The following is a 16,339-nucleotide window of genomic DNA, read 5'->3' as shown; positions in this document are numbered from 1 at the left end:
TGTACGCAATCAAACGAATCATCGGTGTCTACGCAATGGAAACTCACCTACAATATATAGACATTGGTACCCACCCAACTGAAACTAACGTTCACAAAACAATACCCCCTGTACGCAATCAAAAGAATCATCGGTACCCACACAGCAGAAATCATCGTACACATAAGGCAAACAAGAGGCCCAATTGTCCTGAATTGCTCACCTGCTTCTATACCAACTTTGAAGTTGATCTAGGTTATTCATATGCAGATACTAACTAATGCTGATTGTCACTTCATTAAATAATTAGAGAAGGTTAGCTAGGTTTATTCATGTAAATTTTGTAAGCCTTTTTACAGCGTACTATTGGCCCAATATCAGGTCTTTAGAGTCTCTTGGCTATCGAGAAACTACTGCTTAAAGATTTTATCCTATTTGACCACTGTGACTTTGAATGTAGATCAAGGTCATTCATTGGAACACATTTGGTAGTTCTTCAAATCAGCATGCTACGGACCTAATATCAACTCCCTTGGCGTCTTGGTTATTCAGAAGATGTAAAAGTTGTTAGCTTATTTAACCCTTTGACATTGAATGTAGGGTCATTCATTTGACAAACAATGTTGTAGCCATTCACGCAAGCCAGCTACAGACCAAATATCAAATTCCTGAGTTTCTTGCTTATTTAGTACACGTCAATAAAAGATTTAAGCCTATTTGATCACTGTGACTTTGAATGTAGTCAAGGTCATTCATTGGACCAAACGTGATAGTCTTTCATCCCAGCATGACATGGACCTAATATCAACTCCATTCGCATCTTGGTTATTAAGATTATGTTAATTTTAAGCATATTTTACCACTGTGTCCTTAAATGTAGGACAAGATCCTTCACCCAAACATGCCACAGGCAAAATAGCAAGTCCCTGGAAATCCTGGTTATTGATAAACAGTTATTTAAAGATTTTAGCCTATTTGACCCCTGTAACCTTGATTGCAGGTCAGGGTCATTCATTTGAACAGTCTTTTACTCAAGCATGCAACAGACCAAATACCAAGTCCCTGGGCCCCTTGGTTATTGAGAAGAAGCCATTAAAAGATTTGAGCCTATTTGACCAATGTGACCTTAAATGTAGATTAATTTCATGTATTTGAACAAACTTGGCAGCCCTTCATTCCGTCTTGTCCTTCGGGCAGGTGAGCTAAAAATCAGGTACCTAAATAATACAAACCAGTACCCATACAACCGAAACCCTCGTATACATAAAGCAGAAAATCAGATACCTAAATAATACCAACCAATGTACCCACACAACTGAAACCCTATTATACACACAGCAGAAAATCAAACCAACCAATTTACCCATACAACTGAAACCCTCGTATACACACAGCAGAAAATCAGGTACCTAAATAATACCAACCAATGTACCCATACAACTGAAACCCTCGTATACACACAGCAGAAAATCAGATACCTGAATGATGATAACCAAGTTATCCACACAACTGAAACCCTCGTAGACACAAAGCAGAAAATCAGATATCTACGCAACGTAAATCCCAGTACAGCAAGAGTTTGATTTGATTTCAGAATATTTTATTGTCAAGAATGTACAGACAAAGGGAATTGGGCAAGAGGACAAGCCTATAAAAGTCCTCTCCTTATGATATATATATACCACATAATGTACATACCAAAAATAAATATGAATGCTATAACTAATAACTGCAAAGAGATTCCAATACATGTATATTACTAAATTCAAGCGGGAAATTGCATTATGATATTGACTGATCATACTTTGTAATCACTTAAAAAAAATAGCAACAGACAAAAAAAACAGTCCATTCACAATCAATAGCCTGTGCTATATTTATAAAAGTGAAGAAAAAACAGTTATGATAAATTTACAATTTCCAGTATTGAGTCAAGAAAATCGTCTGGTATCGACAATGAATCTCTGAACCAAGTCAAGAACGGATTTGTTTAAAATAATATCCACATCAAAAGAACCAAATAAAAATAATTGTGTATTCTGCAGTATGTGATCACTTGAGAATTAAATAAATCTGCATTTAGATTACTCACAGAATTTCTTAACTGACATAAAATTATATTAATGTTTCGATCTCCACCGTTTTTAGAATAGTAGTACATTGTGTATCACGATCTAAGTCAAGATGTTGTAAGAATTCACGCTTTAAGGTATTTAAAGAGGACATTGAGGGAAACAGACAAGTTCGATTGTTCCATTCAGACATGATTTTAGGAAAAAAGCTTGTATTATAAAGGTTTGTTCTAGCCTGAGGTACATCAAAAAGTCTATTATGACGTAATGGGTAAGCAATATTATTAGTGTTCATCAGGTAAAATAGATTCACTAAAATGAGCAGGGCATAATCTATTAAAAATCTTATAAAACAGAATATGTTGATGAAGATGTCGACGCTTAGAAAGTGGAATAAGACCAGATTCTCTATACAAAATAGCATGACTTGATCCCCGTCTCAAACCAGTAATGATGCGTATAGCCTCGAGTTGGATCGACTCTAGGAGCTCACACTCTCTTTCAGTACAATTTGCCCAAACTACGTCGTCATATTCTAATATAGGGCGAATGAATGTTGTATAAATTAAAAGCAATGAGTGTCTGTCAATTTCATATTTAAGCATTCGGAGAATATTTATTCTTTTATAAGCTTTTTCATCAATAAGGTTAACATGGTCAGACCATTTTGCATGATTGTTAAATACTAAACCAAGATGATTATGAGTACGAACATTTTTTATCAATGAGTTATTGAAGTATAAATCAGGGTGTGAAGTCTCAGAGTCTAACCTTCTCGAGAATAAGACAGATTCAGTTTTATCAGGATTGAATATAATACCCCATTTCCTCGACCAGACTGATATTGTTTCCAAATCTTGATTAAGAATGGTGGAAGCCTCTTGTCTGTCCCTCCCAATTAAAACATATAGGGAAGTGTCATCAGCAACAAGTTTTACTTTAGACACTAAATTATCGCATACATCATTAATATATAGTAGAAACAGATAAGGACCTAAAACTGAACCTTGAGGTACCCTGCCTGTAGAGTTTTCCATGTAGATTTAAATCCATCAATGACCACTCTCTGTCTTCTATCAGTTAAATAAGATGAAAACCATTTTAAAATATTGTTACTTATACCATATCTTTTTAATTTATTAATTAGATCATCATGCCAAACCCTATCGAAAGCTTTACTAATATCGCAAAATACCATTCTTGCTTCTTTACCTTTATCTAAATGTTTAACAATTTCGTCATAGATAGAGAGTTTAAGTACACACAAAGCAGAAACCCCAGTAGATGAGTTGTAGATGGTAATATTTAAACTATCATTATGGATCAACAAGGTATTTATTCTGATTCAGGTGTTTACTGCTCTGAAGTTTAACAGTAGGTTTAGTTCATGTGGTAGAGTAGAATTTTGGATTTGCTTTGACCAAATATTGCCATAGTGAATACAAGCATGTTAACGAAAAGACTACAGGAGCGAAAAGAAATGTTTAAAAGTTGAGCTCATCCGACCAAGCCCGGAACAAATATCTAAGGAAGAATGTTTATAGGCGTACAACTGAAGGTGTTGAACAGTTTTACAATTTAGAGTCTTGTTCCTACATTGATAGACAATTTACAACGAATAATAATTGTAAGCGCGACGGAGTATGACAAACGTTGAATTAATGAATAAATCAACAGTTATTATTGTATTGGTATACATTGCATATAGTATTGTGGCGTACATTGCACTTTTAGAAGAAGAAAAAAAATCGTGTATACATAAGATATTACGCTTATCTTATACATCTCTAGAGATAAAGATTTCAAAACCTGTTTAAACCATATTGATAACCTCTATAAAACATGCTTTTATCAGTTTGACTACGGTAGGTAAAGGGTTATCCAGCAGTGTCGAGAGTAAAAGAGACACAGTGTTTAGGAAAATGACTTTGAACGTTATGGTACTGAGTATCAATGAAAGAAATACACTAGAACTTGTTTGCTTCGTTTTTTATTGTAATATTTGGTAGGAATCCGTTCTGGAAGCGATGAACCCTCAGACGATCCACTTCTTTATCGAGGGTTTTCCAGCTGTTTATTACGTTTTTAATTGTAATTTTGGTAGGATTCCGTTCTGGTTGCGATGAACCCTCAGACGATCCACTCCTTTATCAAGGGTTTTCCAGCTGTGAACAGAGAAATTAAAATCTAAGTAAATACATATAATCAACTAGTAAAGCTTCGCACCGATTACAATTTTTTTATTACAGCAATTGTTAAAGTACGATAATTGATATTTTAAACTTTGATATGATTCTTATTTTCTGTCATTATTGAATATTTCATACGTTTTGTATAATGGACCCAAAATTACACGTCCGCGTCGAGTGGCTAATCTTTGTTTTACAAAAATAAATATATATAATATAATATATACTAATATATTCCTCGCATTAGGCATCCCGCTAAATTATTGTACAAATGATAGTTTCTGTAAAATGTTTTCTATGATAAGTAATGTATGTACTCAAAATCATTATCGCGCTTATCTGTTTAAATCCTGTTATGCATAAAATTGAAGAATGCCATAATAATAACGTTCACAGTAATAAATAGGTGCTGGGCCATTTTGCTAGCGTATAGTATGCTGTTTGCCTGCATCTTGTTTTGTGATATTTGTGTTAATTCGTTGTATGTGTGTATATATCAAAAATATGTATTCTCATTATTATGATAATACAAAAGCATGTATGCATTTCATTCTATTTTGTTTTTCTCACGTACTTGTTCCTTGAAGCCAAAGTATGAGTTTTCTGTCTGTTGTCAGACTTAAGTCAAATGTCTTCAGTGTTTCTCCATTCTTTTTGACACTGATGGTGTAGTCTCCCTTGAAACACTTCCTTTCCCATGAGGCGTTGGCCCTGACAGGATCTATCCAGTTTGTCCTCCATTTTGTATTCACAAGATCCACGTATCTCTGCCCGGCTTCGTTCAACTTAAACAATGTGAAGCAGTTGAAGGCGTATTCATTGTATTTAATGAAATCGTAAATTTTCGGCTCAATATTTGATTGACTATTATCTATCAATGTCGGTGTGATAACGACTCGCAAACACTATTTATACTGGCGTTTCAACAAAAACAGGTATAAACTCTAGTGATATTTTACTCTTTTTAAAACGTTTTAACCGAAAATATTTAGTTTAGAAGTGATCGTTTCAAACAGAAAATGCACGTAGTGATTAACGCCTTACATTAATTTGCATTAATGACATTATCATGCCATTAAAGGTTTTCAATAAGAATTCCCAGCGTTAGTGCAATCATATTATGGTACACTGTCCTGAAGTTGTCTTGATTGTTAAAGATTTTCACCGTAATAATCAATCTCTTACTGTTATAGAATCTGTGCCTGTTGCCAGGGCGTTTTCTGTGTCGTAGATGGCCCCTGACCAGAATCCCCACAGTATCACGCCCTTCACCATCTTGTGACTGAAGTACAGAGTGAGAGCGTCCTCGATCGTCTGGGCCTTAGCGGTGTCGTTAGTGTTGGTAACAGACATCTCCGTGATCCACATAGGAAGGCCAGCCTCTGCAATCTTGTCTAAGCGATACTGAAGGAGCATGCAATATAAACAGAATGATTCAGTGTCTATATTTGGAACATCAGAAACACATGGAATCCAAAGACGAAAAAAAACCCAGATTATAGAGAAAGTAATCTCAGCCCCAGCTCAATCAATCGGCACTGACAGACCATTGTATACAGCAAAATCACGCAATTGACTGGAATAATTCAAAAATTGTCGACAAGGAATACAACCTGTCCTGACAGCTGGCCAGGGAGGCCGTATGGATACCTCTCAGCGGTCCAGTACTAAACAGGGACGAGAGGGGGCTATACACTCTCGCACATCTATGACCAAGTGTTAAACAAAGCGTATCCGAGATACAACTACAGTACATCATATCATTCTGTAGACTTATACTATTTTCGAATTTGGTGTCGATATGATCATGATAGAGACGAAACATCCTAAACACTCAATCGGGTCTATTGACCATCTCAGACACTACATTTGTCAGTGCTAGTACGCTTTACAGTGGTCATTAGTCTGAAGAAGGTTGCAATGTAATCATCGCCATGTCACACTCTTAAATATCATATAGGCTGAGTTATATAACTTCTACCGGATTCGATGTGTATGTTTCAAATTCTTACAATCACATATATTTCGTGAGGTATCTTCATTTTAGGGTAATAAACATATACATGTATGTATATAAACAATGTATGTTATTCATACTGAATAACATTTATACAGAATTGAAATGAAAATGTGAATTGTCAAAGTTGTTGGAATACAAGTAACCAAAGGTGAGGCAGTTTACCTTCAGCTGGGTGATGTCGATATCACTGGGAGGTAGATGGCTCTGTAGTCCGACTCCATGGAGTGGAACTTGGGCGTCCAGGAAACTCTTAGCTTGATTACTTAAGGCCTAAAAATAATCGGCAAACAAACTTTCGGATAAGATTAATAATAATAGTATTTAAAAAAAAAGTTACTTATTTGTATTTTGTATTCGTTCCAAAATCAGCTCACAACGCACCCAACTTTAATTATTTCCCTTTAATAATTTATTATGTTACATTCCATACTTTTTATAAACGAGGACTTCAAATTAAAAAATATATATATACATGTGAAGTCATTATATTCTCGTTTGACAATATTTTACTTTCTTGTGCGATATCAAGTGCGATATGTTCGACCCTCTTTAAGAACCTAATATCTATCATAATCAACTTCTGTGTCGTTTATACTAGCCATTGATATAACTGACATACCGTCGTGTACCGTCCCCGAGTTCACTACAGCGAAGTCATTGAGAAACAGTTGTGTGCTTGGCTCCTTTTTATGCATTTCCCGGAACATATCCATGGTGATATCTACGTTTCCGGTCTTCCTTTCGTAGAAGTCACCGTGAAGAGCCTCGTTACAGACATCCCAATGCGCCAGTCTGATAGATAGTTTGCATTTTTATGGATCGAAAATCATGTGATACTGATAATGCATGGTAGTAAAATAAAAGATATTTTTAGAAGTTTGACAGGCGGTTCCCATACCATTCACTTACGATATCATTACACAAACGTTATTCTGTGAACTGTTTCCAATAACAAACATGAACAAATAAAGTGCAATTCTTGAACTCAAACCTAAGTTGTTTATAGTGAGTGGTTACTGCTGTCTCATTTGAGTTAACTATTTACCTCCCTTTGGTCAAGCTGATCGCATCTGAGATCCTTTCTTGTATCAACGTCTTCATTGTGTCCTTGTCTGTAATGCTCTGTACCCATTTTGGAATCCTTTTCTCTACACTCCAAAACATGTTGTGACCACGAACAGATATTCTATGATTACAAACAAAATTGTTATTCAACCTTGGTATTGAATATATTCAAAGATTAAGGATGTACACATCTCTCATACACATGTTTGGAAATGAGAGCCAATGGCAATGCCATATGCTATAATCGGTCAAATATACCAAAGAATGCTTTTTGGAAGCAACATTAAAATATAAACATATACCATCGAGTCTAAATGTCATATGATATTCGATATTCTCGTGAAACAAAAATCATGTCCCGTTTGAGAGAAACGACTCTCAAGTTGAATAAATGAATTTTAAACAATACCTGATCTTGGTTTGGTAATAAGGAGAGATTGACGATTTTCTGATAACTCATTATCATCGTATCATCGTACCGATGATAATTATCGATCGTCAGAGTACAGAAATCGCATAATATTCAAGGTTCAGTATATACTGATTAGTTACATCAATTAAAACATGGTGTTTTTGTGTGGAAACATCAATACAAATTGATGATGTTTTGAGACAAGATATCAATTAAAACAGATGATGTTTTTATGAGGATGCATCAATTAAAACAGATAAAGTTTTTGTGATGAAATATCAATTAAAACAGATATTTTTGTGAGGAAACATCAATTTAATTAAACATATCAACTGTTTTGGTATATAAAAAAGCCTTAGATAAGTATATATCAAACAGTCACTTACCCTTTACTCAAAAGATCATCTATGGTTGCATTAGCGTCAGTAAATTTAATGGTTCCCTAGAAATAATAAAACATTTGTAAAATGAAATATTAGTATGAGTAGTTTGAATGCATTTCTGTATCATTTTATATTTCAAATATTGTTGATTTTATATCAAAAAAAGAGAACGTCAATTTCACTGCGTATATTGTAGCATGAACGCAGTTGCCATCGGATATAGCACATTCATCTGGTCCGTGCTGGCAGTTAATGTAGGCTTTCTATAGCATCGGCAGACATTTGCCACTCGACATCAGGTTTTCTTTTTAGTTTCTTTTTAAATGGGTCAAGAACGTTCCATAATAAGGTCACTAAATGGTATCATTAAACGACGAGTGTCTCCAATATAATTATCCATAATTGTCTTTTGGTTGTGGGAAATGTTAACTGATAGTCATTGTAGACTTTATATATACAATCTGGCCCTTGTCATTATGTGAGGTACATGCACAACGAAACAGAAAATGATAAGATCTAAGTTACCTGGGTCCACTCCATACCCCTCCACTTGAGGTCATTCTCTATAACGGCCCACTCCGATTTCAATGTTTTGGTAACGAAGTCTCGGTAGAAACCGTAGGATGCATCCGTCCATAGACTAGCCTTGACAGCGGTCCCATGTCCAAACTCACAATTATTTTGCTCTGCCTAACACAAAAGACTAACTCTATAACAAACCGAGGGTAATGTCTGTAATTCTGTAGTACAGAGACTATAAATAATCGCGGACTATACGCAAGTATGTATGTGGCGCGCTGCCATCTGCTTCCCGCCAAATATTGTCGATTAATCGCCGTTAGTGGCAGAGTTAAAGTTGATCTTGGAGGTTCGGTAACTTGTTCCGATAGCATTTTGAAATCAATCTCGACTTTCTTCACATCACCGACGGTTTTTGTGTTTAACACTGATACAATAAACCATAAATATGAAGATTTTTTAAAATTACCTTTCCGACAAGTTATTATATGGATCATGAATATTTTACAATGAGTGAGGTGAACGTACCAGGTTCCGATACCACGACAGATCAAGATTCAATAGCAGTTTGTATATCAGTAACAACCTGGACAAGATTGCATTACGTCGAAGCGATGGCAGATGACGTCAAAAAAGATGAGCTGACACGAGACACGCGAGAGAAAAAGTAGTTCAAAATTTCAACCAATCAAAATACCTGAATGTAACATAGAATTAGTTGTATATCGATATATTTATTCAACTGTCAGCATGTCTACACAATGGTCCGATAGTTGAATAACAGTGTATTGTCGTAGGAACGTGTTTACAGTATACTTAATATATCTATTCATTTATTATTAAATTGTATGTTATTGTATACTTTATATATAACACCTGCATATATAATATACCAATTGATGTTTTTTTTTATAATAGGTCAACAGCTATATGATAAGTACCCCTCAGACACATAAACAGAAAGGTTTTGTTAAGCATACCTCTATGTCGATTCCACTGAGAGAAATGCCAGGTTCCGTAAGAGATCTGAAATATATAGCATTATATTTGTAGATGAAGAGCATGTTTATGAATTTTTCCAAAAAAATTATAAACCAATGTTTTCTATTTATTAATGCTCTTTTCCCGTTTTCATGCTATATTGTCTAACATTTGGAAAATTAGAACCAAATGAGGTGATGTCATAATTAAAGGTGCTGTTCTTTTAACATGATAGTAAGATCAAATGATCGGTCACATTATGCATTCTACAGAAACATTGCACGTTCAAAAGCGCTCCGCTCGCTGAGAAGTTACATATATAGCATACGTCCATCAGACTATAAGGCCCTAATGCGAGTGTACGGAATATACATCATCACCAGCAGTAAGGTATTGAGAATAATTGTGGTGTATGTTTTGCCAAACAAATAACAAGGAATGGTGATTTTACTACCTTGGGTTCATACCTAGTAGTTATTGTATCTAATTGATAGAATCAAAAAGTAGTTTATAATGTGCATATTTTGCGAAGACTATGATTGTTCAATACGCCATTTCCGAGTTCTAATTTCCACTTTCCGCGGGAGGTATCATCCCGGACATGTAGCCATCTTTTATTGGTGGAGGCAGTGCTCCAACATGGGTGGTACGACTAGAATCGGTAGGCTAGTTGTTGTTTCTTTGCGGTTATGCTGTTGGCGCATTTCAGTTGTGTGCCCGGCTGCAATGCGCACGGGGAAAAATAATGAATTCGCCAAATATCTATGGATGGAAGTATAAAATTCTCCAGTTGTCAAGCAGGAAAAATATCAATATTCGTAGATCGCTGATCAGACGAAGTCGTGACTGGCTTCGAGCAAGATTTGTCAAATTGCTCTCGTCATTTTGTACGAGTCCCGTCCCAACGTTGTTCCTATACATTAGCTGGAGTGACCCTATATGTACACTGTATTAAAAAATCACAATATTTACCCATTATTTATTTTTTAATATTGTTGTGTGTAACGGGTTTTCAAGATAAACTGTTAATCATCGATAATTTCATATTGTTTAGTTCTCTGTATACAAGATGTCTGTACTTATATTTCAAGTAAATTTGAGATATGCTACGCAAGTCTGAAACGCATCAAGCTAATATTTTACTTCCACTGATCCTTGCATAATGTATTAACGGTGTGTATATATATTGGTCCTACTTAGCAGCAAATTGAAAGCCTATTTTATCTCTTTTTCACAATGAGCTCGCAAGGGGAGACTAACTCGGAAATTGCGTATTGTATAACAAAATGGCGACAGAAGTATCCATGTCGGATTTTGGACCAGTTTGAAAATTAACTATAGATTAACTGATAGAAGTTCAATATGTTGGTAGAAAGAACGTTTGGAGGCCGTTAGGCTGACATATTGGACGTGAAGAGGCTTATAACATACTTTGACATAGCCCTCTTAATATTGGACTGCTCGGTGTGCAGGTGTTAACATACTGGACACCTATAGGTAAGGTGCATCTATCATAATGGAGTGTCCCATTCATACTCATAAGTTTTTTCGTTAACTTATTTGACACCCACAGGTTATATATTAACACCTCTGTTATCAAAATTGAATGTCCACATCATGCACACAGTTTACCTAATTATCATATAATTCAACACTTTGCCTTCAGACAGTGACATATCTATAAGTCAGTCAGCTTAATGTAACTAATTGGACTTGCGCAATTAACATAAATGATCCCAGTATTGCATACCAACACATATTCAAATTCTTAAACAAACGATTATGTAACAGCACAGTTTAGTAATAGTTTGTGAGTACTACCTAGGATCATTTCTGTAAGTTTTAACTAAATCCCACTGGTGTAACGGGAGAAGAAGCTTAAATTGTGTTGTTTTTAAAGATGATGACCATAGTGACTATATTAGATTCCAAACCGATCCCAATATAAAAATATTTGGTCAAGACCATCCAAGGATCACTTTAGATGAGTTAGGGCTATATCCTAATAGTAGCGATTGAGAAGCTCAAAACAGGTATTATTCAGGGAAAAGTGATTCTGCATTACATTACAAAATAACCGGCGTTGCCGCAATTGTGAAATTTTGACGTAAAATAGCAGCAACAACAACAACAAAAAACTTTGCACGCTTTCTTTCCTAAGCATCCTCACTAGGTTTTAGCTCAATGGCACTAGTGAAATTGGGGGAATTTAAAATGTATTTTTCAAGATGACGACCATCTTGAATTTGAGCCCGACCCGCAAAATAACAATACATATTCAAGACGATCTCAGGATCATTCCAGGCAGGTTTGAGGTAATTGTCTATGGATGCAATTGAAAAGAACTTTGAAGCAGGAATGTTTATAACAGGTTTGGCAAAATTAACGATTAGGTTCCGTTTCTACTATCCGTTATTTTTGCGATCGATTTTGAGTTAAAATAGACATCAATCTTCAAACTCACATAATTTCTAGTGAAGCCTTCCGATTGGCGTCAATGTTTTCCTCCGCGGTAGCCCGCCAGTTAGGATCAGGAAGGAGTTCTACAAGGCTTCCGTCATCAAAGAAGTAGTTGACTTCCGGTTGCTGTATCTGTATGTAAATCCTGATCTCCTTGATATCTGAAAAAAAAATGAAAATAATAATAAAAAAATAAAATGAAAAAAATAGCATAATTTCAATATTGGAAAACTTTTAACAAACTTGCGAATCATCTCCACATAATTTCTTTATTATATCAAACTTATAAAAACCTTCTACAATGATTTTCTTTGATGTTAATTAAACATTATCAGATAAAAAAGTTTAAAGATACTGATCATTCTTTTTGACATTGCTTTTATCGTTTTTGGCCCATTTTTAATGTTTCTTTGGTGTTTTCGACTTATCTTTTTCTGTGTATAACATTTCTTATATCATTGATGCCGCCACCCGTTTGTTAGAAAATCGAGGATTTTAATCATTATAAATGTTTTACTTGTGAATATAAGCAGAAAGTTAATATGTATTAACACTACTTATTCATAGATATCTTAATCAATAAATATATGATTAATTGACTGTAATCTTACCACTAGAAGTTTGAAGTCGCCTCCTATCTCTATCCAGGATCCCGTTCGGACAAGAGGCTGCAAACTCAGCATTTCGAACTTCTGGCTGTCTGTAAGTAAAGATACGCATTACCAAATGCTGTGATAGAGTGATGGTGTGTAGTGAGGTAATGATATAATTACTAGGTAGAAATTGAATATAGATTCCAAATTTACGAACTGTCCATTTCGGATGCATACTTACTATCATTGAATGTTTGTTTGACGGTCGTTGTTACATTATGGTAAGAGAATCCTTGAGCCAGATTCTCCAATTTCAGGTATCCCGAAAATGCATATATTTTTCCTGAAGCTATGCCATTACTGAGGCCAAGTTTATATCCAAGGCCGGCCCATTTCGCAGTCCTGTCAGAATGGAATATAATATAATTACTCAATGATGACTTGATGAACAGAGTCTAGGAGTAACATTTCATTTGCTCAAGAAACTGGCTGAGGAGAAATGAAAACTTCTCATTGAGTTTAATAAAGTCCATATAAAATGAAAGCGAAAGTAAGATTTTGCTTATAATGTGTTCCATACAGTAAAAGAATATCATTTTATAGTACTAACATTTGAAATACAGTTTTTTTCGTTGGTAACGGCATCACATTGCGCCAAGAACATTATACGTTACGATCAAAACAATGGAAATATATGTCCAATCAAACCACAGCTTGGTGTTAACAAAAGGTGTGACAAGAAACTGTGTCGAATTATGTCTCTGTCTTTAGTATGTTACTTTCTGATACCCGATCGTTATTAGACACTGTTATCGGCGTAATTGTCAGTGTGTGTGATTTATATTGTACAATAAATAAACAATTCATTCTAATTTTCTTTTCTTTTTCTTGCTTAGGCCTGGTTAAGATAGCAACTATTAATATTAGTATATGTGAATATTAGTTTAAATTTGGTACAAATACAAGGCTTACCTTTTGAAATACATACTCATACCTAAATATTTGGTTTTTATAATCTCAGCATATCGCTTTAGGATCTCACCAAATAACATTCTTGGGTTTTTTTCCCCGTTTTATTTATCATTATATTTATTTCTTCATCTTTTATTACAATACATATGTTTTTATATGTTATTTATACAAACCTAGGACCAGCATTCGTTAAGTGCTAGTGCATGTTTGTATTGTTGCGTTGCAAATAAAGTATAAGTTTCCCTTTTTGGAGCGTATTGTTTATACATATTTCATTTCATTTGTTCTACCTGTGATTGTATCCGTGTTGCCAAAATGATCAATAGTACAAGTGTACTAGGTACGTCAGGAAGCTATCATAATTCTTGTATCAATCGACGTTTGCAGTGGAAAAAAGCATTTAAGTATCTGGCAGAGATCTAGCATGATTCTTTATATATACTGACAACTTCTTAAACATTATAGGATGTTTTAGTATATTAGACTGTAACCTTAAAGATATGAATGATAAAGGTTACCAACCATATACTGTATTCGTTAGAAACCACTTTTAGAAATTCCATCAAAAGCGGACCCTCAGCAAAAAGTGAAATACCCGACGCAATTCACATCAGCCTCGTATAAAAAATAATTTGTTCAATTCAAATTAAGCCCAATAGTTAGCAATTCACTTTTGTTAACAACAGTAGCACTTGGCAGGCTTATATATCATAACAATATCCAGACTAGTGACTGATCGCTGTTATATAAACACCAGATTAAATCACTCTCATCTCTATCAATCTGTTTCCTGTTCAAAACCCAGCAGTACGATTAATGCCACAAGGCGTTTCGGTGACATCCGCAAACATGATTATGGTGACGTAAACACCATGCCAGGTGTTAAACTTACCTGGCGAACAAATTATGGCACTAGGCGTGATAAGATTTTCTTGTAAATATTTTAATATTTCATTTGTGAATAGTAACATATTTTTTCTTAACAAAATCAAGTAACGGAAATGAAACAAAACAACAAAGAAGAAATTTGAAAATTGAGGATGACAAGGAATATTAGTACAACTGCGTGAACACCTTAAATACTACAAGTCAACAATTTATCGTGAAATACAAGGAAATACAGATACTGAGAAAAGACTAGCGACACCTCACGACTTATTACAGCCGAAGTAAATCAAAGGGATTATTTACTGGAAAGGCGGCAACATTAACTTTGGGAGGCCGGACCGGTAGAAAACAATAGGTGTTAATTGACGCAAGAAAACTTATATAACACATATTATTTTGCTATATATTCAAACACATTTGATTGACTTTTATTTCACCAAAGGCCTCTCACAACATTACAATACACAATGCTAATAAAAAATAACACGTATGACACTAATTTAAACATGAAGTAGTACTCGCTATAAATATGAATATTCTAAGTACCATAGCAAAGAAAAGAAGGCGAAGAAAACGAAAAACGATGATGAAACTAATTTTACCTTCCGGTGATGTGGACACTCTGCGCTCCACCATGTTTCTCCGTGGTACTAATTGCCACAGAGCATTCAGATGTACTCAAGTAGGGCCCTAGGCTAGCCGCCTCTAGGTCACCATTCCCTAGCAAGTTAGTCCCAGCTACCCTCAGCAATAAAGTCCCCAACAGGAGGAGACGAAAAAGTAATGGCGTCATAGTTAATATATCTTTGGAAAATATAAGTTACAGCATATGAATGTATACAAGTAACCACGCTTGTTTTATATCAGCCTCAACATTCTAAACAGTACTTTCTGAAATGCGATTGGTTAAATATTGGTGTATGCGATTGGTTAAATATTGATGTAAAGAAAATCTCAGGTGATAATCTTATATTGTGAATGCTGAAGTAACTGGTAATTTAGCCTTGAGGCTAAACAAGCAACATTTTTTGACTTCAAAGAAACTTTATAAAAGAATACATTTTTCATGTTAATTTCTAGACTATAATCCCATAATAAAGTAATTAGCTGCTACAGGGGATATCGCTGATCTCGTGTATCGTCACCATGCTTCGCTCGAAACTAAGAGAATTACAAGTATACTCTAGATATAGATGATATTGTATTAAATCAGATGCAAAGGTGCTGTTGCAGGAATGCTCTAAAACCGCCCATGAAGGAAATCGATCCTTTACCTAATGCCCGGATAGACATATCCATGGGGTACCTGATAGTACATATGAAAAACTTGTTCCGTTCCGGACATGCCAGAACGAGGCCATTTTGTACCAAAGTCGTAAATACTCACAAGCACACTTTATCAAGTATTTATAAGGTCAAAATGCTATTTGTTTGTAAGGAAAATTGTACTAAAATTACATTTATATATCGGTCAACGTAATCGGATATCGATTGTATGAATCTTTTCGTTAGTTTCTGTGAAATTTGACATCAAACATAAAAAATGATATTTCTCATAAAGTTGAATGCACGTTTAAACGGCATTTTGTCTAATTCAAACCCCGATTACTATCGAATTTTGTCTCGTTTTCGCAACTTCTATTAGTCAACCCCCCATAAATCTTCATATAGATCAAAGTTCTGAAAGCACTGCATGCTAGTGAAGACATCTCGTCCGGACAAGAAATACGTTGAAATATTATAGGAAACACTATTGGACGAATTCGTCTTCAAGGAAACTATTTGTTTCAAGATTTTTGTCAGGAT

The 16,339-nt window shown here is 34.9% G+C and overlaps 1 protein-coding gene across 1 annotated transcript; it reads right to left on the bottom strand.

Annotated features, from left to right (window-relative positions):
* Nucleotides 1-2,898: 2,898 nt before the first annotated feature.
* Nucleotides 2,899-15,338, bottom strand: LOC117332263 (anti-sigma-I factor RsgI6-like). Its single transcript, XM_033891148.1, has 13 exons — nt 15,136-15,338; nt 12,915-13,075; nt 12,692-12,780; nt 12,168-12,241; nt 9,620-9,665; nt 8,646-8,810; nt 8,124-8,179; nt 7,306-7,446; nt 6,872-7,052; nt 6,423-6,530; nt 5,426-5,644; nt 4,815-5,025; nt 2,899-4,216 (listed from the first exon to the last, which is right to left on the bottom strand). Exons 1-13 carry the CDS (start codon nt 15,324-15,326, stop codon nt 4,182-4,184), a joined length of 1,677 nt encoding a protein of 558 aa, XP_033747039.1. The 5' UTR covers nt 15,327-15,338; the 3' UTR covers nt 2,899-4,181.
* Nucleotides 15,339-16,339: the final 1,001 nt, after the last annotated feature.

This window comes from Pecten maximus, chromosome 8 (assembly GCF_902652985.1).
Source record: "Pecten maximus chromosome 8, xPecMax1.1, whole genome shotgun sequence".
In the NCBI taxonomy this organism is placed as follows: Eukaryota; Metazoa; Mollusca; class Bivalvia; order Pectinida; family Pectinidae; genus Pecten; species Pecten maximus.
This window is presented reverse-complemented; position numbering and strand designations above follow the sequence as displayed.